This window comes from Nansenia antarctica, assembly GCF_963989245.1.
Source record: "Nansenia antarctica genome assembly, chromosome: 6".
In the NCBI taxonomy this organism is placed as follows: domain Eukaryota; kingdom Metazoa; phylum Chordata; class Actinopteri; order Argentiniformes; family Microstomatidae; genus Nansenia; species Nansenia antarctica.
Genome location: NC_137676.1, coordinates 33,974,567 through 33,994,803, shown reverse-complemented (window position 1 = coordinate 33,994,803; position 20,237 = coordinate 33,974,567). Strand labels below are relative to the sequence as shown.

At 47.5% G+C, this 20,237-nt stretch overlaps 1 protein-coding gene across 1 annotated transcript in view; it reads left to right on the top strand.

The window, feature by feature from the left end:
* Window positions 1–18,222, top strand: part of ubr4 (ubiquitin protein ligase E3 component n-recognin 4) — a gene marked incomplete at its 5' end in the record, with an annotated part of 98,586 nt that extends 80,364 nt beyond the window's left edge. Inside the window, 20 exons of the mRNA XM_080534371.1 lie at window positions 68–241; window positions 452–573; window positions 1,279–1,476; window positions 2,276–2,356; window positions 2,721–2,808; window positions 3,265–3,392; window positions 4,584–4,691; window positions 5,358–5,474; window positions 5,820–6,010; window positions 7,172–7,345; window positions 7,439–7,538; window positions 7,795–8,013; window positions 8,525–8,638; window positions 8,996–9,138; window positions 11,526–11,651; window positions 12,174–12,368; window positions 15,145–15,369; window positions 15,972–16,062; window positions 16,351–16,513; window positions 16,894–18,222. Of these exons, the coding sequence (XP_080390497.1) occupies window positions 68–241; window positions 452–573; window positions 1,279–1,476; window positions 2,276–2,356; window positions 2,721–2,808; window positions 3,265–3,392; window positions 4,584–4,691; window positions 5,358–5,474; window positions 5,820–6,010; window positions 7,172–7,345; window positions 7,439–7,538; window positions 7,795–8,013; window positions 8,525–8,638; window positions 8,996–9,138; window positions 11,526–11,651; window positions 12,174–12,368; window positions 15,145–15,369; window positions 15,972–16,062; window positions 16,351–16,513; window positions 16,894–16,958 (2,822 nt within the window). The 3' untranslated portion in view covers window positions 16,959–18,222. The remainder of the gene's footprint in view (window positions 1–67; window positions 242–451; window positions 574–1,278; window positions 1,477–2,275; window positions 2,357–2,720; window positions 2,809–3,264; window positions 3,393–4,583; window positions 4,692–5,357; window positions 5,475–5,819; window positions 6,011–7,171; window positions 7,346–7,438; window positions 7,539–7,794; window positions 8,014–8,524; window positions 8,639–8,995; window positions 9,139–11,525; window positions 11,652–12,173; window positions 12,369–15,144; window positions 15,370–15,971; window positions 16,063–16,350; window positions 16,514–16,893) is intronic.
* Window positions 18,223–20,237: the final 2,015 nt, after the last annotated feature.

The window sequence follows — 20,237 nt, the reverse complement described above, 5'->3', positions numbered from 1 at the left end:
TGACCAAAAACAAACTAGTAGCGGGTGTGATTGACACAGTGTGTGTCTGTCTCTGTCTCTCCTGCAGCCCTGCTGTCCTCCTTCGTGGAGGTGGAGTCCATCAAGCGCCACTTCAAGAGCAGGTTGGTGGGCACGGTGCTCAACGGGTACCTGTGTCTGAGGAAGCTGGTGGTGCAGCGCACCAAGCTGATCGACGAGACCCAGGACATGCTGCTGGAGATGCTGGAGGACATGACCACAGGTCTGCACACCCACATGCTCTTCTTTTCTTTTTTTTTCTTTTTTCCCACTCTCCATTTTTCATTTTATTGGACAGATATACGGTCTGTCCAATAAAGGTACATATATATATATATATATATATACATATATATATATATATACGGTATGTGTCTAAAGGTCAGTGTTCTCTGAGTTGCCAACGTTTGTTTTTGTTTTTTTCCATTTTCAGGGACGGAGTCAGAAACCAAGGCCTTCATGGCTGTGTGCATCGAGACAGCCAAGCGGTACAACCTGGACGACTACCGCACGCCAGTGTTTATCTTTGAGAGACTCTGCAGCATCATCTACCCTGTGAGTGGGCTTTCTGATCCCTCCCTGTCTTTTCACACTACACATTTCTCGGCACGCATTGCGTTGTAAAAGAGATTGTTTAATCTCAATGGGACATACATGTGTTAATATACACTGAACAAAAATATAAATGCAACACTTTTTGCGATTTTTTTCAGGAGTTGAAATCAGAGACCTAAGACTTTTTTCTATGGACACGAAAGACCTCTCAAATTGTGTTCTCAAATTTGTTTAAATCTGTGTTAGTGAGCACTTTACCAGGTATTTGAAGTACCAGGTATTTGAAGTACCATGTCCTTTGCCGACATAATCCATCCACAGACAGCCTGATTATTGCACGGATGTGCCTGAGGCTGGTCACAATAAAAGGCCACTCTAAAATGTGTCGTTTTAAAATGTGTAGTTTTGTTTAGTTTACACAGCACAATGCCACAGATGTCACAAGTTTTCAGGGAGAGTTCAATTGGCAGGAATGTCCACCAGAGCTGTTGTCAGTGAATCGAATGTTCATTTCTTTACCGTGGGCCGTCTCCAAAGGTGTTTCCGAGAATTACAAATGGACGTTTTATTGGAGACGGCTTATGGTAGGGAAATGAACATTCAATTCACAGGCAACAGCTCTGGTGGACATCGATCCAGGATGGATAAATGACTAAAAAACGAATTCCATGGCTGAATATCTTGCTCTTCTTCTCCACCCCTCAGGAGGAGAACGAGGTGACAGAGTTCTTTGTGACGCTAGAGAAGGACCCGCAGCAGGAGGACTTCCTGCAGGGCCGCATGCCGGGGAACCCCTACAGCAGCAACGAGCCGGGGATCGGCCCCCTCATGAGGGACATCAAGAACAAGATCTGCCAGGACTGTGACCTGGTGGCTCTGCTGGAGGACGACAGTGGCATGGAGGTACAGTAGGCTCGAGGAAGGCAGCATGGAGGTACAGTAGACTAGGAAGGCAGCATGGAGGTACAGTAGACTCTAGGAAGGCAGCATGGAGGTACAGTAGGCTCTAGGAAGGCAGCATGGAGGTACAGTAGACTAGGAAGGCAGCATGGAGGTACAGTAGACTCTAGGAAGGCAGCATGGAGGTACAGTAGACTAGGAAGGCAGCATGGAGGTACAGTAGGCCTGCCTAGGACAGGATTCCCACAGGTCCTTGAAATCCTTGAAAGTTTGTGAATTTGAGAAAAAGAAATCAAGGTCTTAAAAGTTTTGAAAATAGACATGGGTCATTGAAAGTGCTTGAATTCCCCTCTCTCTCTCTCTCTCTCTCTCTCTCTCTCTCTCTCTCTCTCTCTCTCTTTTTAATTGTTGTCTGTGAGCAGATAGTTCCTATTATATAAATTATCATCTAGATCTGTCAAACTATGCCGTGTTGGGTCCTTGAATTTGAGGGAATTGAGTCTTGAAAGGTGCTTGAAAGGTGCTTGAATTTGATGTTTCAGAAGGTGTGGGAACTCTGCTAGGAAGGCAGCATGGAGGTACACTAGGTCATTGTTAGCACATATGTGGTTTGAGAGGATGTTCTATCGACCTTTGAGGGATAGAAGTACCGGAACTAGCAGTCGACAACTGTCACTAGATGGATGGATGGATGGATGGATAGACTAGCTAGCGCTGTGCTGCCTTAGTTTTTCCTGTCATTAAGTGAGATAAGAACTGTTCTACACCATCTGCTAATGTTTTCCTTCTCCATTTCCCACAGCTTCTGGTGAACAACAAGATCATCAGTCTGGATCTGGCCGTCGCTGAGGTCTACAAGAAGGTGTGGTGCACCACCAATGAGGTGAGAGACAAGGCATTTCCACCAATCACAGGAAAACCTCAATTAAACAGAGGGTACAAGTGAATTGTCCCCAGGCTTCATACGCAGGTCTGGAATAAAATATTGACACATTTCAAGGTCATGAAGCAGATCACACACTACATGCAATTTTTTGACAGATACCAAAACACAAATCACCTGAGCAGTCTGAAAACGTACGCCTGGAAAAGTGGATTTTTCTTTTTGCTGAAATATGTGCGACAACCCTGTGTTAATTGACGTTTTACAGTAGTTTGTTCTGAACCCTTCAGTGTTGCCTAGCATTGTATTCATAGCCGTGGTTAGCAAAGTGTGGTGGTTAACAGTGCGCTGGTTTCTTTGTCAGGGTGAGCCGATGAGGATCATATATCGCATGAGAGGTCTACTGGGAGACGCCACAGAGGAGTTCATAGAGTCGCTGGACTCGACCACAGGTAGGACGGGCTCTTACTGACCAGACTGCTTTTTACCTTGTTTGAACTTATTTATTTAATTCATATTTTTAATAAGATTGTAGTTGGCAAATAATTACATTCATTTGACAATGATTTTGGGAGTCGTTGATTAACGACCAATTAGCAATTACTTGTGTTGAATTATTTGAAGTACCAGGTATTTGAAGTACCAGGTATTTGGTATTTGAAGTACCAGGTATTTGAAGTACCAGGTATTTGAAGTACCAGGTATTTAAGGTACCAGGTATTTGTAGTTACCGCAACCATTTGCAGTAAATCCCAGGAGTGTTAGCTACAAACTACAGTCAAATAAAAAGCAGTTTATTTAGTGTTTAAGTGATGCTACAGTTTATTTACAGTGTTTAAGTGATGTTACAGTTTATTTACAGTGTTTAAGTGATGTTGCGGATTAACCGTCATGCTGTCCCTCTGCAGATGAAGAGGAGGATGATGAGGAGGTCTACAAGATGGCTGGAGTGATGGCCCAGTGTGGGGGGTTAGAGTGCATGCTCAGCAGGCTGTCTGGGATCAAGGACTTCAAACAGGGAAGACACCTGCTCACAGTGAGTCACGGCGCTGCGTCTCCATGTTCATAAGCAGAAGGCTTTATTTCCCATGCAATCAACTTGTCTATCAATTGTTGGAATGGACCTATCGCTAAGCCACGCCCCAAAATAGAAATTGTCCAATCATATCACAGCAAAAGGTCACTACAGGCAGAAAACTCGGACAAACAATTTGCTTATATCTGATGGTGAAAAGCTTCTAGACTAAATATTCTTGTCATCTTTAAAAAACATGTCTATTACTTGCTGTGGTAAATCAGAAATTTGGCAACTCCCGCCATTGTAAGTCATTGAATGTCATGCAGTCGGTCAGTCAGTCACTGTCAGTGAAGCGTTGTTTGTTTGTCCGAGTTGTCAAAGGGGGCGTGGCTTAGCGATAGGTCCATTGTTTTCCTCTAGGCACAGGGTCAGCCATAGTCGGCGCTCCTGGAGCAATTAGGGGTTAAGTGCCTTGCTCAAGGGCACATGCAGCTCCCTCCGGAGGCGGGGATCGAACCGGCGACCTTCCGATTGCTAGCCGGCCTCTCTAACCTCTAGGCTGTTGAAATGTCTGATCGTCATGTGCTTGGGCTTTGCAACATAGAGCATGAGCTACAAAATCTGATTACCAATGTTGATCATGTCCACCCCAAAAAGACATGAGGCAACATTTTTGTGCAAAAGAAAACAACACCGAAACTCCTTTGCGAACACGTCATGTCTGTTAGAAGTGTACCAGTATCAGCGCCACGAAGACTTGAACTAGAACCAGAAATACGAAACCTGAAGCGTGACAGGGGCGGTTCGATGCTATCTGACGTGATACCTTACCCCTCGTCATTGAATAACCACACCACTACTGAAAAGTGGTCGTTGCTGTTCGGAAGCTCACAAACAAGGTTGGCACACACATTTTAAGCGTTCGTTAGAAGCAATAATAGTAATAATAATAACTTTAATTTATATAGCGCCTTTCAAAAACCCAAGGACGCTGTACAAGGGGATGAAACGGATAGACAAAACAATAGAGGCAGCACGGTCGTACACACAGCTCACTGTTTGACGATCACCAAGGGACTCACAATGTCAGCCAGTCAGAACCACCAATGCTAATCCAGGTGGACTTCCTGTAGCGTTCATGTGAAGTGTCACCAGTGATCCTAATTGACAGACATTACAGAGAATACCCCCCCCCCTCTCCCTGCCCAGGTGCTGCTGAAGCTCTTCAGTTACTGTGTGAAGGTGAAGATCAACAGACAGCAGCTGGTCAAACCAGAGATGAACACCCTCAACGTCATGCTGGGAACTCTCAACCTGGTGAGTACCGCCACTGGCTCACTAGCTGAGGAAGTGTGTGTGTGTGTGTGTGTGTGTGTGTGTGTGTGTGTGTGTGTGTGTGTGTGTGCGTGTGTGTGTGTGTGTGTGTGTTTCTCTGTATCAAAACTGTTCATGCAGGGGCATCACTGCTGTTTAGAAGGTGACGATACAGATTCGCAACAGTCGCTTAACACTAGAACAGCCGTGGGTGGGGTCATTTGACCCTGTGAGTGATTTCAGGACCCTCCTTTCATGACTTTTCCTAGATATGTGCGTTCTACCACCCAGTATCCTTACGTTTTCAAAATCACATCAGGATAAGCTAGTATAAAGCTAGTTTGCAGTTTTTCTATGTAGGAGGCAGGCTAATTTACAAGACGCGCCAACTAGTGATCGTTGTGTGCAAGTAGCAGATTCCCATTCTAAAGACAATGGTCATTTGACCCCGGAGGCGGTGCAAAGAGTAGGTGAAATAGACATGGCTGTCCTCGGGTTAAATGTCACGTTCCAAATCCGTTTTGTGACCAATACTCCTCCCGGGCGTTCCTGTGTTTCCGACAGTAGCACGGCTTTCGTTGCACTGTCACTACTTGTTGGGTTACGGTTAGACCAGGTTTGGAGGTAAATTCAATGCACTCAAAACTGATTTTGTGTGCTGTTTTTCAGGCTTTGGTGGCAGAGCAAGAGAGTAAGGACAACGGAGGGGCCTCCATCGCCGAGCAGGTCCTCAGCATCATGGAGATCATTCTGGACGAGGCCAACGCCGAGATCTCAGAAGACAAGGTAAGGCTTCAGGGTTCAGGGTTCAGTTGGTCCACGGTTCAGTTGGTCCACGGTTCAGTTGGCTATCGGCTCGGTATGAACCCGTTTTTGTGCGTAAGGAGAATTTTTTTTATACTATTTATATATAATAAACTGGTTTAATATAAAACCGAGAACCGTTGCACCCCTAGTCGGCATAGGCAGATCACAATCTGATCCTGGCACCTCGAATTTAACACCCCCCCCCCCCCCCCCCCCACGACAAGGTCCTTTATAAACATCAAATTATAGACTATTAAAGACTGTCTATTCAGAAATACACTGTCCACTATAAAAGTGATTTTGGAGGGAATGCGTCTTCTCCAGGGGAACCTGCTGCTGACGGGAGACAAGGACCAGCTGGTGATGCTGCTGGACCAGATCAACACGCCCTTCGTGCGCTCCAACCCCAGCGTCCTGCAAGGCCTGCTGCGCATCATCCCTTACCTGTCCTTCGGAGAGCTGGAGAAGATGCGCATCTTGGTAGAACGCTTCAAACCCTGCTGCAGCTTTGACAAGTAAGGCGCTCGCTCGCTGCTTTCCTGAACACTATAGGGTTGGGTAAAGGGTTGGGTAAAGGGTTGGGTAAAGGGTTGGCTAAAGGGTTGGGTAAAGGGTTGGGTAAAGGGTTGGGTTCGTGCACGATCGCACCACTGCCTTTCCGAGGCGTCGTGTTTAATCCGGGGGGTTTGCATTTGTATATTACTAACAGTGTAACTAGCTAGCATCGGGGGGCAAAATTAAATACATTTGAAAAGAGTTTGTTTCATACAGAAATAGTGTTGATTTATTTCAGTAACTAAAATGAATGGACCTATCGCTAAGCCACGCCCCCTTTGAAAACTCGGACAAACAAACAAACAACGCTTCAATGACTCACTGACCGACCGTGACTGAATGACATTCAATGACTTACAATGGCGGGAGTTGGCACATTTCTGATTTCTGATTTACCACAGCAAGTAATAGACATGTTTTTTAAAGATGACAAGAATATTTTGTCTAGAAGCTTTTCACCATCAGATATCAGTGAGTTAAGCACTAGCCACTAGTGCAAGCTGCCCACCGGGGACTGGGATCGAATCCCAGCTCGCCAGACCCGGATATGGCCGGGGCACATACAGGGAGCGGCATATTGAGCGGCCGCTCCCGAGGGCGGTATAGGAATATTTCCGGACAAGGATCCGTCGCGCAACAGCGCCCCTGGGGTGCCGGAATAACGGTGCTGGGCTCGAGGAGCCAGTCAGCTAGTCTGCCTGGCGGTCTCCTCTGGGGCTGCCGGCCACGGGGTCGTGCGGCGGATCCTACGCAATAGGCAGGGGATAATTGGATGCTAGGTTGGGTTCAATTGGATACCAAATTGGGTGAAAATTGGGATAAAATCTGAAAAAAAACAAATTTAAAAAAAAAGATATCAGTGAGTTGTTTGTCCGAGTTTTCTGCCTGTAGTGACGTTTGCTGTGATATGATTGGACAATTTCTATTTTGGGGCGTGGCTTAGCGATAGGTCCATTGGATTTTTTACTGGGCCCAAAGTGCCGCTGATGCGTGGTGCTCCTCCACAAGACTAGAAAACAACTACTTGGAACATTTTGCTAAAAAAGTGTGGCTGCGCAGGATTAAAACTGTCCATATTTTAGTTCGTTTATGACATTTAAACTTTTCCCGGTGTTTTCAAGGTATGACGAGGAGCATAGTGCAGACGATAAGGTCTTTCTAGACAGCTTCTGCAAGATCGCTTCTGGGATCAAGAACAACAGCAATGGCCATCAGCTGAAAGACCTGATCCTCCAGAAAGGGATCACACAAAGTGCACTGGACTACATGAAGAAACATATCCCCAATGCCAAAAAGTAAGTTGCGCTTCGTGTTCTCTTCTGGATTAACCCTTTAACAAACACGTCCCAGAAGGCTGAACTGATCTCTCTTTATCTCTCTTTTCTCAGTCTTGACGCCGATGTCTGGAAAAAGTTCCTTTCTCGTCCGGCGTTACCCTTCATCCTCAGACTCCTCCGTGGCTTGGCGACACAGCACCCCCCTACACAGGTAAATATACCCCATACCCCCCCCCCCCATCACAGGTAAATACACCTCATACCCCCCCCCCCTACACAGGTAAATACACCTCATACCCCCCCCCCTACACAGGTAAATACACCTCATACCCCCCCTACATAGGTAAATAAACCAAGTGTATATGTCAATCAACAATCAAATATACCAATGAAATGTGCAGGGGGGTGAATACTGTTCCTAACAAGCCCTTCCCCTGGCCCGCCCCTTCCCTCCTCCCTCTCCCCAGACGTTGATAGGCACGGACTCCATCACCAACCTGCACAAGCTGGAGCAGGTGTCCAGTGACGAGGGCATCGGCACACTGGCCGAGAACCTGCTGGAGGCCCTGCGGGAGCACGCCGAGGTCAACCTGAAGATCGACGCGGCGCGGAGGGAGACGCGCTCGGAGAAGAAGCGCATGGCCATGGCCATGAGGCAGAAGGCCCTGGGGACGCTGGGCATGACGGTGGGTCAGCAGGTCACACTGACCGTCTGCAAGGTTTTGACCTCTGGGGGGAGCTCTTGAGTGATGTGGGGATAGAGGGAGAGAGAGAGAGAGAGAGAAAACAACACAGACAGTTTGAGCATGACTAGTTTGCCGCTACCTCAACTGAGCGTTTCTGTGTTTTAGGGGCGTAAAGTAACCCTATTGTTCGTGTCCCTGTCGACAGAGACCCTAACGATGAAAGTGAAAAAAGTAACCCTACATTAATAAAGTGATGGATTTTTACAGTGCCTTCAATAGTCCCAAAAGTGTTATCGTCATACTCTGCACAGCATTTTTGCACAATTGAAGCCACTGTAAAATCCATCACTTTATTACTTTATCAATGTAGGGTTACTTTTTGACTTACTTACATTACTTTAATGTGCTTTTTCTCTCTGAATGCTGCAGTGTCAATGTTAAGGAACCAAAGCCAACGAATTTGACTTGTGATTCTGATTGTGACTCTGTGTTTTCCTTTCTGCTGTTTCAGACCAATGAGAAGGGTCAGGTGGTGACCAAGACGTCCCTGCTGAAGCAGATGGAGGAGTTGATCGAGGAGCCTGGCCTGACCTGCTGTATATGCAGGGAGGGCTACAAGTTCCAGGTACCTGAATCACAATCTCTTCTTTTTTTTAATATTCAGTCATTTACAGTAATAACAGTCAAGTAATAGTGGAACTGCTGTGTGGATTGCCGTTTGTTGCACTTAATAACATTATGGTAACTATAGTGAATGTGGACATAACTGGTTGTTGTTGTTTTTACACATAACAGAGACAGTTGCAGTTTTGTACGAGGCTTTAATGGAAAGTGGTACTAGACTTACTAGACTTACTAGACTTACTAGACTAGACTACTACTGAAAACCTAATTTATCAGTTGTGTAATTCCGATGCATCACAGCTGTAAGATGTGTCTGATAGCCGCTCTTCAACTCCTCTTGTCTGTCTTGTGTCCCCAGCCTACAAAGGTCCTGGGTATCTACACCTTCACCAAGCGCGTGGCTCTGGAGGACTTTGAGAACAAGCCCCGCAAGCAACAGGGCTACAGTACCGTCTCGCACTTTAACATCGTCCACTACGACTGTCACCTGGCTGCTGTCAGGTACGTATCTACGACACCACTTTAATATGGTCCACGATGACTGTCACCTGTTTGTCAGATTCGTATCTACTGTACGTCATTTGACTGAACTATTACTGTCTCAAATGTACATTTGACATTCTCAGACACACCAGCGAACATTTCAAATCCATTCGATTTCCCCAACAGGTTCTGGTAACTTAAGATGCGTAGTGACAGCGAGCTAACTAGTATTATGCTGACCTCCACCAAGGTCGCTCCTCAACTAAAACACTTGATTGATAAAACTAAACTGAGCCCCTTGCCCCACGTGGTGTCATGTGGACCAGGGGGTAGTGGAGGCTGAAAGCCAGAGTTTTACGTACCGGCATCAGGCCTGAGTAAGCACAGTTAAAGCCAGGGAGTGACTGGGAAAGAGGGGCACACCACTGGTTCCCACTGCGTGGACCCTGCTGAAGTTACGCGTGAAATTAGCATGCTAGCAGGTGTTTTAATATAAAATGGCCATGCCAACATAAACGCTATAGCTGACCAATTGAGCCTGCGTCAACCGTAATGCTATTCAAGCGTGAGGCGATTACATTTGTCTTCCCAATTTAAGATGCACATTCAGTGTTTCCTCCAGGATTTTTCACATTAGTGGCGGAGCGGTCCTCTTTCGCGTGCACACGCATAAAACGCGCACTGGCGCTTAAAACAAAGACGTAATTTCACCAAAAACTAGAGGGTGGCAACAATTATAATTTCTTCAATAGCGGTTAAGTCATTAAAGCCGAGCAGGTGATTTTATATAGAAGGTGATCAAATACCAACATATCCTACAGCTGCAGCGGAACATGCGGAACGCGCATTACACACGCACACAGAAAGATCAATACGAAGTAGGCCAGTGGTTAACGTTACTCATTAACTGTTTACACAAGTAAAATCACAGTGTGACAGTCAGATGGAGCATTCGGTAAACAACAACAGCAAGGTAATGCATCAGCTGAGTTAAAGAAAACCAACTCTTACCTTTGATGACACCAACATGAGCCCTGCTTACCCGTACCTCCGCCGTTCTGTTCGTGGTGGTTTTAGAGGCAATAGATTATTTTTGCCCCGCGCATATTGCTATGAATAGTTCGAAGCTAGGTGCTTGCACGTTAGGTGCGAGAATGCTCGGTTAACCCATTAGCGGGAACATTATTTGTTTCACAAAATAGGCTGATTTAGTTGACCATGATCATCAGAGACATACATTACGAATGTTCATTTAAAATACTCTATAGTGAGCACTGGTATAAGAACATGAACCAGAGAACAGCAGTAAATGCAATAACCCACAGTCGTCGCTGATGATGTTGCATTTTCGATTAGGATACGGGATTAAAGGCACCGGCGACGGGCTAAGAGAGAGAGTGAGGAGAGGGATTTCCTGAAATCCAAATGTCCCGCTAAATTCGGACCAATCACAAAACTGTTTTGAAAGCGCGTCGCCGCGCGCCTGTTGAGAGAGTCGATTCAGTCTCGATTGCAGTGCGAACACAAACGACGAGGTTAATTGCAACATTGTAACATATTGTAAATAACTACGCCCTAAATCGTAACGAAATGTTGGTCTGGAAGCGGCCTAAATCTAGCTTCAATCTGCTTTTTTTCTGTTCTCCGGTCATAATAACTCGCTGCCTTTCTGCGCAGCCTGAATCAATTAGTGGCGGAGGAAATTCATTCGTGGCCCGCCACGAATAAATGCATATAGAGGAAACACTGACATTATCCTGTGGTAGTGAGCACACAACGAGCGGTGGAGTTTACTCAGGAATGTCCGGAATGCTAGCGTCGGCGCCGGTATATCCTTCTGTGCACCTGACCCCTGTCCTCCCCTGGTCTCTGGCCCAGAGAGACATGTTCCAGGCTCACCCTCTCTGTCTTGTTCTCTGGTCACTCTCACCCTCTCTGTCTTGTTCTCTGGTCAGACTCTCACCCTCTCTGTCTTGTTCCCTGGTCACTCTCACCCTCTCTGTCTTGTTCTCTAGTCAGACTCACCCTCTCTGTCTTGTTCCCTGGTCACTCTCACCCTCTCTGTCTTGTTCCCTGGTCACTCTCACCCTCTCTGTCTTGTTCTCTAGTCACTCTCACCCTCTCTGTCTTGTTCTCTGGTCACTCTCACCCTCTCTGTCTTGTTCTCTGGTCAGACTCTCACCCTCTCTGTCTTGTTCTCTGGTCAGACTCTCACCCTCTCTGTCTTGTTCCCTGGTCAGACTCTCACCCTCTCTGTCTTGTTCTCTGGTCAGACTCTCACCCTCTCTGTCTTGTTCCCTGGTCAGACTCTCACCCTCTCTGTCTTGTTCCCTGGTCAGACTCTCACCCTCTCTGTCTTGTTCTCTGGTCAGACTCTCACCCTCTCTGTCTTGTTCTCTGGTCAGACTCGCCCGTGGGAGAGAGGAGTGGGAGAGCGCCGCCCTGCAGAATGCCAACACCAAGTGCAACGGGCTGCTCCCTGTGTGGGGGCCACACGTCCCCGAATCTGCCTTCGCCACCTGCCTCGCACGGTAACACACACACACACACACATCAGGGTTTGGGTCAGTGCTACTTGCTGCTCTGTACATTCAGAGGGTTCATTTAAATTAAATTGAATTCATGAATTGGATGGATGGAGAGGAAACAAGGAAATCATTTTTTAAATTAGATTTCCTGCTAATGGAAACCTTGACACACACACACACACACACACGCACACCACACACACACCATTCTCAAACTAAATTCAGCCTGCTCAGCTACTCTCAGTTATTCTATTATTGACGCTCTGACGCTACTGTATATAGGCCTGCAGCCATTGTTGATTGTTGTCTCTATCCCGCTTATTCTTATTGATTGTTGTTTATATCCTGCTTATTCTATTATGGATTTAGATTTTGTATTTCTACTGCAATGCTGACGCCTATTTGAACCTGTACCCGCAAGTTTTACTCCTTGTATCCGTACATCGAAGTAATAAAAGCAATTCTGATTCTGAATTAGGGCAATTTCTAGCCCCTCCCCTTTTAACCCCCGCCTCTCCCCCCCAGACACAACACATATCTGCAGGAGTGCACGGGCCAGCGGGAGCCCACCTACCAGCTCAACATCCACGACACCAAGCTGCTCTTCCTGCGCTTCGCCACGGAGCAGTCCTTCAGCGTGGACACGGGGGGCGGAGGGCGCGAGAGCAACATCCACCTCATCCCCTACATCATCCACACGGTGCTCTACGTGCTCAACACGTACGTACCGCTCTGTCACCTGACACACAGCGTCGTTGTCACTTCCTGATGCGTTTAACACTAGAACAGCCGCGCCTATTTGACCTACTATATGAGTCGCCTCCTCGGGGGTCAAATGACCATAGTCTTCACAACGGGAAGCTGCTACTTACACACAACGACCACTAGTTGGCCGTCCTTGTAAATTCGCCTGCCTCCTACACAGAAAAACTGCAAAATAGCTTCATACTAGCTTATCCTGATGTGATTTTGAAAATGTAAGGATACTGGGTGGTAGAACGCACATATCTAGGAAAGGTCATGAAAGGAGGGTCCTGAACTTTGATCGAGTGCAAAGATATAAAAAAGGATTTACTCGTAGGGTCAAATGCCCCCCACCCATGGCTGTTCTAGTGTTAATGACTCCACCCATGGCTGTTCTAGTGTTAATGACTCCACCCATGGCTGTTCTAGTGTTAATGACCCCACCCATGGCTGTTCTAGTGTTAATGACCCCACCCATGGCTGTTCTAGTGTTAATGACCCCACCCATGGCTGTTCTAGTGTTAATGACTCCACCCATGGCTGTTCTAGTGTTAATGACCCCACCCATGGCTGTTCTAGTGTTAATGACCCCACCCATGGCTGTTCTAGTGTTAATGACCCCACCCATGGCTGTTCTAGTGTTAATGACCCACCCATGGCTGTTCTAGTGTTAATGACCCCACCCATGGCTGTTCTAGTGTTAATGACCCCCACCCATGGCTGTTCTAGTGTTAATGACCCCCACCCATGGCTGTTCTAGTGTTAATGACCCCCACCCATGGCTGTTCTAGTGTTAATGACCCCACCCATGGCTGTTCTAGTTTTAATGACTCCACCCATGGCTGTTCTAGTGTTAATGACCCCACCCATGGCTGTTCTAGTGTTAATGACCCCACCCATGGCTGTTCTAGTGTTAATGACCCACCCATGGCTGTTCTAGTGTTAATGACCCCCACCCATGGCTGTTCTAGTGTTAATGACCCCCACCCATGGCTGTTCTAGTGTTAATGACCCCCACCCATGGCTGTTCTAGTGTTAATGACCCCCACCCATGGCTGTTCTAAATGACTCCACCCATGGCTGTTCTAGTGTTAATGACCCCCACCCATGGCTGTTCTAGTGTTAATGACCCCCACCCATGGCTGTTCTAGTGTTAATGACCCCCACCCATGGCTGTTCTAGTGTTAATGACCCCACCCATGGCTGTTCTAGTGTTATGACCCCCACCCATGGCTGTTCTAGTGTTATGACCCCCACCCATGGCTGTTCTAGTGTTAATGACCCCCACCCATGGCTGTTCTAGTGTTAATGACCCCCACCCACGGCTGTTCTAGTGTTAATGACCCCCACCCATGGCTGTTCTAGTGTTAATGACCCCCATGGCTGTTCTAGTGTTAATGACCCCCACCCACGGCTGTTCTAGTGTTAATGACCCCCACCCATGGCTGTTCTAGTGTGTTCAGAAGCAATTCTGCGTGATCGGCGTTCAGTTCAGTTGATCGTCTCCCCTCTGGGCGCTAACGCCGCCGCTTCCAGACGGGATGCCGTCAGTCAAGACCACGTTGAATCAATCCTAATCAATTCGGTTGGGGTGTTGAACTTCCAAAATTCAGTAAATGAAGGACATGTAGAAATGTAATGGCAACGACTAATAATATGTCTTAATACAAGCTTGCATGAGTACCAGAGTAAGTCGGGGGTACAGAGTAGGGATGGGTCAGAGTCATTGATTATTATATTATATTTTTTACATTTGGACTGTTAACATTTTCATTTCTCTCTCTCTCTCTCTCTCTCTCTCTCTCTCTCTCTCTCTCTCTCCCCCCTCCCACCCTCTCTCTCTCCCCCCCCCCCTCCCACCCTCTCTCTCTCCCCCCCTCCCTCCCACCCTCTCTCTCTCCCCCCCTCCACCCTCTCTCTCTCATCTCTCTCTCTCCCCCCCCTCTCTCCCTCTCTCCCCCCTCCCTCTCTCTCTCTCCCCCCTCCCTCCCTCTCTCTCTCTCCCCCCTCCCTCCCTCTCTCTCTCTCCCCCCTCCCTCCCTCTCTCTCTCTCCCCCCTCCCTCCCTCTCTCTCTCTCCCCCCTCCCTCCCTCTCTCTCTCTCCCCCCTCCCTCCCTCTCTCTCTCTCCCCCCTCCCTCTCTCTCTCCTCCCTCCCCCTCTCTCTCTCTCTCCCCCCTCCCTCCCTCTCTCTCCCCCCCCCCTCCCTCTCTCTCCCTCCCTCTCTCCCCCCGCTCCCTCTCTCCCTCCCTCTCTCCCTCCCTCTCTCCCTCCCCCCCCTCCTTCCCTCCCTCTCTCCACCCCCCCTCCCTCTCTCTCCCCCCCCTCCCTCCCTCTCTCTTCCCTCCCTCTCTCCCCCCGCTCCCTCCCCCCTCCCTCTCTCCCTCCCCCCCTTCCTCCCTCTCACTCCCTCCCTCCCTCTCTCCCTCCCCCCCTCCTTCCCTCCCTCTCTCCATCCCCCCTCCCTCTCTCCCTCCCCCCTCCCTCTCTCCCTCCCCCCTCCCTCTCTCCCTCCCCCCCTCTCTCCCTCCCCCCCCTCCTTCCCTCCCTCTCTCCACCCTCCCTCCCTCTCTCTCCCCCCTCCCTCTCTCTCTCTTCCCCCTCCCTCCCTCCCTCTCTCTCTCTCCCCCCTCCCTCCCTCTCTCTCTCTCTCCCCCCCCTCCCTCCCTCTCTCCCCCCGCTCCCTCTCTCCCTCCCTCCCTCTCTCCACCCCCCCCCCCTCCCTCCCTCTCCCCCCTCCTCCTCCTCCTGCAGTACCAGGGCCACGTCCCGGGAGGAGAAGACGCTGCAGGTCTTCCTGGAGCAGCCGTGTGAGAAGTGGGTGGAGAGCTCCTACGAGGTGGAGGGCCCCCACTACTTCACCGTGCTGGCCATGCACATCCTGCCTCCCGAGCGCTGGAGGACCTCACGCATGCACTTCCTGCGCCGGCTGCTGGTGTCGGTGCACGCCCGCAAGGTCTCCGTGGTCTGCACCAACAAGTAGGGACACGCACCTTAACGTCACGTTCAGTAACGAAGGGGTTAACGAAAGGGTGCGTTCGTAAAAATTCGCTCTGAGAGACACTGGAGCGCAACACTGGGTTCAGCGTCGTAAAGGGGACCGGGTCGTTCGATCGGACGAGGCGTATTCCGTGAGCGCCGGTCAGATTTCCAGAGCGAATTTACGAACGCAGGCAAAGACTTGAGTTGTGTGTGTATGTGTTTTAAAACGTTTTGTGCTTTTCTAAAATGGTAAAACATTGAATTGAAGCTGACAATCTCTACAGAGGGGCACTGTGGAGGATGAGGGAACATAACTGTTTAAACGACAGAGAGAATTCAATCTGTTTCCCCTTTTGTTGGTGACCCAGATGAACGCTTGTATGCTTCTGAGGATTTTCACGTTGATTTAAAGTGACTTATCCAAGTAGAGGACAGTAAAGGCACAGGTCTGTCTGTCTGTCGGTTTCATCTCATTAGGTCTGTCGTTGGTTGTGACTCCCGTACGGCCACGCCCTCTGTTGATGTTCATCTAGGATGACCTCTGATGCTACGTTCTCTTTCTCCCCCCCCCCCCTTCCTTTTCGTCTTCCTCCTTTCAGACTCACAGATAAGTCAGCCAAGGAGTACGCCGTCTACCGCTCCCCTCTGCTCTTCTGGGGCCTGGTGGACCTCATCTACGACATGTTTAGGGTACGGCTTTTCTCAGAGCTATGACACTTCCCAAACACCACGCTTTTGTTTGAATAGGAAAGTGTTCTACGTGACGTCAATAGACATCACGTCTGATCTGAACACCTGAAATGTTCCCTGACGTTCAGCGTTTGGTGAATCGTCCCCGTGTGCGGTTTGACGGCAGGGGTTCCTATTTTACTCAGATGCCGCTTCTCTTCCCTCTCTCCTCCCTCCTCCCTCTCTTCCCTCCCTTCTCCCCTCTCTTCTCTCCCTCCTCCCTGTCTTCCCTCCTTCCTCCCCTAACAGAAAGTGCCCACCAGCAACACAGAGGGAGGCTGGTCCTTCTCGCTGGCCGAGTACGTGAGGCATAACGACATGCCCATCTACGAGGCGTCGGAGAGGGTGCTCAGGGCCTTCCAGGACGAGCTCATGACCGCAGAGTCCTTCTCCGAGTACATGGACGTCGTAGGTCAGTGTGGACAGACGACTCACGCACACACACACACACACACACACGTGCGACACACACCCATACACAGGCTCACACACACACACAACAAACACCCATACACAGGCAGGCACACACACACAACAAACAAACAAACACACACACAACAAACAGACACACACACGTTGAAATGTATTGACTTTTATTCTGAATAAAAGTCTGAACATTTTGATCGGTTGCCCGCCATCACCGGCTGCTGTCACATATTTTTGTGGAAATGCGCTAAAATAGCAAGTTGTTCAGTTGTGCTTGTTTGCGTAGACAATACCCACATTCCACTGCAACGTGGTCGGGCTGGCGGTTAGCGAAGCGTCTGACTCTTTCTCAACCGTTGTTTTCAGGACTTCTGGCGGACATTCCTGACCCAGACCTCTTCCTGCAAGACTTGTTGAACTCTGTGCCCTGACGGCACCCAGACGCCCCTGACCCCTCTGGATCAGTGTCCAGGCTGTCCCTGAATAGGTGTCCCACATGGGGAGGCTGGCCGCTACATTGACCCTGCAGACGGCACTCCCCAGGGACACCCCTCCACTGGGGCCCCAGGCTCCCCAAACTCTGTCTACTCTGTGTGTCTCTCTCTCTCTTTCTCTTTCTCTCTCTCTCTCTCACACACGCTCACACACGCTCACACATACTGCACTCACACACACACACACACACACACACACACACACACACACTCAGATCTGTTTCACAATCTCCACTTTGGTCATGTCCCTTTACGTCCTCTTCAAATCTAACTCTTAAAGCAGAGATTCTATGTGTAGTTTGAGGATGCATTCATGACAATGTTTCTGTAACATTTAGTTCACCATGAACCGTGTTCTGACCCCACAAGTCAAGTTTGAGGTACAATCTTCAATTAACTCAAAAACAATGTTTTGGGATCACTGCATATAAAGAGTGACATTTTAGTTTTTTTGTTTAAAGTTTGAAATTAGTTTTTTCATGACGGTGTATTTGCCTTCAAAATGACAGGTTTTACTAAACGTCACAGGATGGTGAGCTCTGTGTCATGCACTATTCTCCTTGGCTTTCACAGATTGGTCAGAACAATTGTTCCTGACGGTCATCGGAGTGTAAGGCCAGCCCTGATAACAGTGGTGTTTTGATGTGATTGTGCATATGAAGGTTTCTCTTATCAATTACAAAAGCAGATGGAGAATAAAACAAAGTGTTATTTGTAAAGCCTTCCCTTGGTAACCTGATTAATATCCTGGTTTGTGACTGCTTCCACCTGCTGCAATGAAACGTGACAACTGTCTCTGTGACAACTGTTTTATCATAACTGAGTGATAAGGGCCTCTGCATCCTTTCTTTGGATACTTTCTCTTTTCTGACATTGTTTTTGTTTTCTTCTTGATTTGTCCCAACACTACACTGGCAGGTTTTGTTTTGGGTTTGTTTTTTTGTTTCTTTTTTTGGGGGGGGCGTTACTTTCTTTGTTTTGGTCTTTCACCCCATCAATAAGGACAACATCCTACAGACCATTCATTCCCAGAGCTGTTTCTGTTAAGCAAGGTGCCGCTGGGTTTGAAGCTCAGTGAAAAATTAACTCTCTAATATATAGTCGCCAGTGAAACGGCATCCTTGTACTCAGAGCTGAATGCATGGTGTGGAGTTAAAAACCCAATTTAGTGTTAATTCACCTATTCCCGCTGCTACAATGTTCAAAAGTTGCTGAATGTCTGCTTTTTGGATTAGCAAATGATTAATAAAGCAGTAATAATTCCATATCTGATGCAGTGTGACAATTCTTTTTTCTATTTCTTTTTTTGGCAGGGTATGAACTTTTCAATGAATTGGGTGGTATTTCAGTATTATAGTATTGTATATGATTTCATGATTTTTATTATTATAGTATGCTTAGTTACTGTATCAACAACTCATAAACGTCAACTGCGCAATATCGATGTTGACACATAGTTGTACATGGTAAACATCATTCTGATCTAGATTAAATGTTTTGAAATACTGGGATAACGCTAATCCTAACCCATATTTACCCAGTGCAGTGTGTAGGGAATCAGGATTATTCGTAACGATTGCCTGCTGTGATTAATCTCGTTGTCAGACTCTTCCGCAGAGCTGCAGCCTGTGGATGAGGTCAGATTAACACCAGCTGTGGACAAGGTGACTCTGATTGATACCAGCTGTGTGAACCTTTGGCGCTGCCTGCATGTTCTACTTGAAAGACGAACAGAATATTTCTTTTGCTGGTTGTGGGGGATGTCTATGAGGTCAGGAATGTGTGAAATGTCGCACACACGTAAATAAGTGTCGCACATTATGTCGGTGCCTCCAGTTGTTTCCTTGAGCAAGTTCCACAACTTGTTCAAGGCGCATCCAACATCTCACTCTGGGGCATCGGTGCACTGATCTGCGGTGCTCGCCATTGGGACGCCTATTGTTAAGTAGTGGGCTTATGGCTGTTAGTTAGCTAAAACATTGAATTAAATAGTTAATTTGTCTTAACATCTATAACATTTTTTTACATTCATTTCAGTCTTTACTAACAGCGCTGCATCAGATGTCATTTAGCCAGTCCCCACAGCCCATCTCCAACCTGCAATGTGGCGTTCATACCACCAGGGGGCGGAGGGATTTGTTAATCCAGACAGGATTCATCGTCATAGTTTTACAACGCACCTGTTTTTCGGGGAGCATGCCTATGTTCCCCGGGTCCTATGTTCCCCGGTTCCCCACTTCCGAAAAAGGGTTCTATGTTCCCCGCTTCCGAAAAAGGGTCCTATGTTCCCCGCCTACCGTTGTGTCAAGCGACCTCATGTGTCGTTATGTGGTACTGCATGAGAGTTTGACTCTTTTTTTTTTTTTTTTTTTTTTTTGGGGGGGGGGGGGGGGGGGGTCTTAAGATGACTTGGAAATAATGAAGAACACAATGAATGTCATAGTATTGTCTCAGCATTTTATATAACTCCCTAGATAGATCATTTTCGAGATGGAATTGAAAATCTTATATTCCTAAAAGAACACCAGTGATATATATATATATACACATTATTAAATATTTTTTCTATATTTTTGTCAAACGAAATCAAATAAATACAGTAGAGATATCAATCCAAAATATAGGCTTTTATTGCAACCAACAACAACAACAAAAACTATGTTTGTGCAAACATGGTGTTTGTTTCCAAGACCAAGCATCAAAATGCCAACCTATGAGACAATAATGTACATCCCATTGGCAGGACGTCACGTAACAGCGCAGTGTGTCTCTAGGTTACAGTGTCACATATCCCATAATATAATCCCTAAGTAACTAGCCAGTTTCCGTAGCACAGTGAGTGACGTCTTCGAAATCGAAAACCCTGCTGTGCGGCTTTGAGCGACATTGAAAAATATGCTTTTCGTATTATATCTCGTTAACGGTACATGACTATGACTCCATTCAAAGTTCAGTTTGTTTAGCATGCTATTGTGATCATGGAGAAATTTAGTTTGGAATTATAACCCATTGTGACCCTGAGATATTCGTCCATAAGCGACGCGCCCCCCCCCCCCTGCTGTGCGGTTTTGAGCGACATTGAAAAATATGCTTTTCGTATTATATCTCGTTAACTGTACATGACTGAGACTCCATTCAATTTTTAGAGTGTTCAGCATGCTATTGTGATCATGGAGATCATGGAGAAAGCCTGATTAGTCACTTTTACAACGAGGT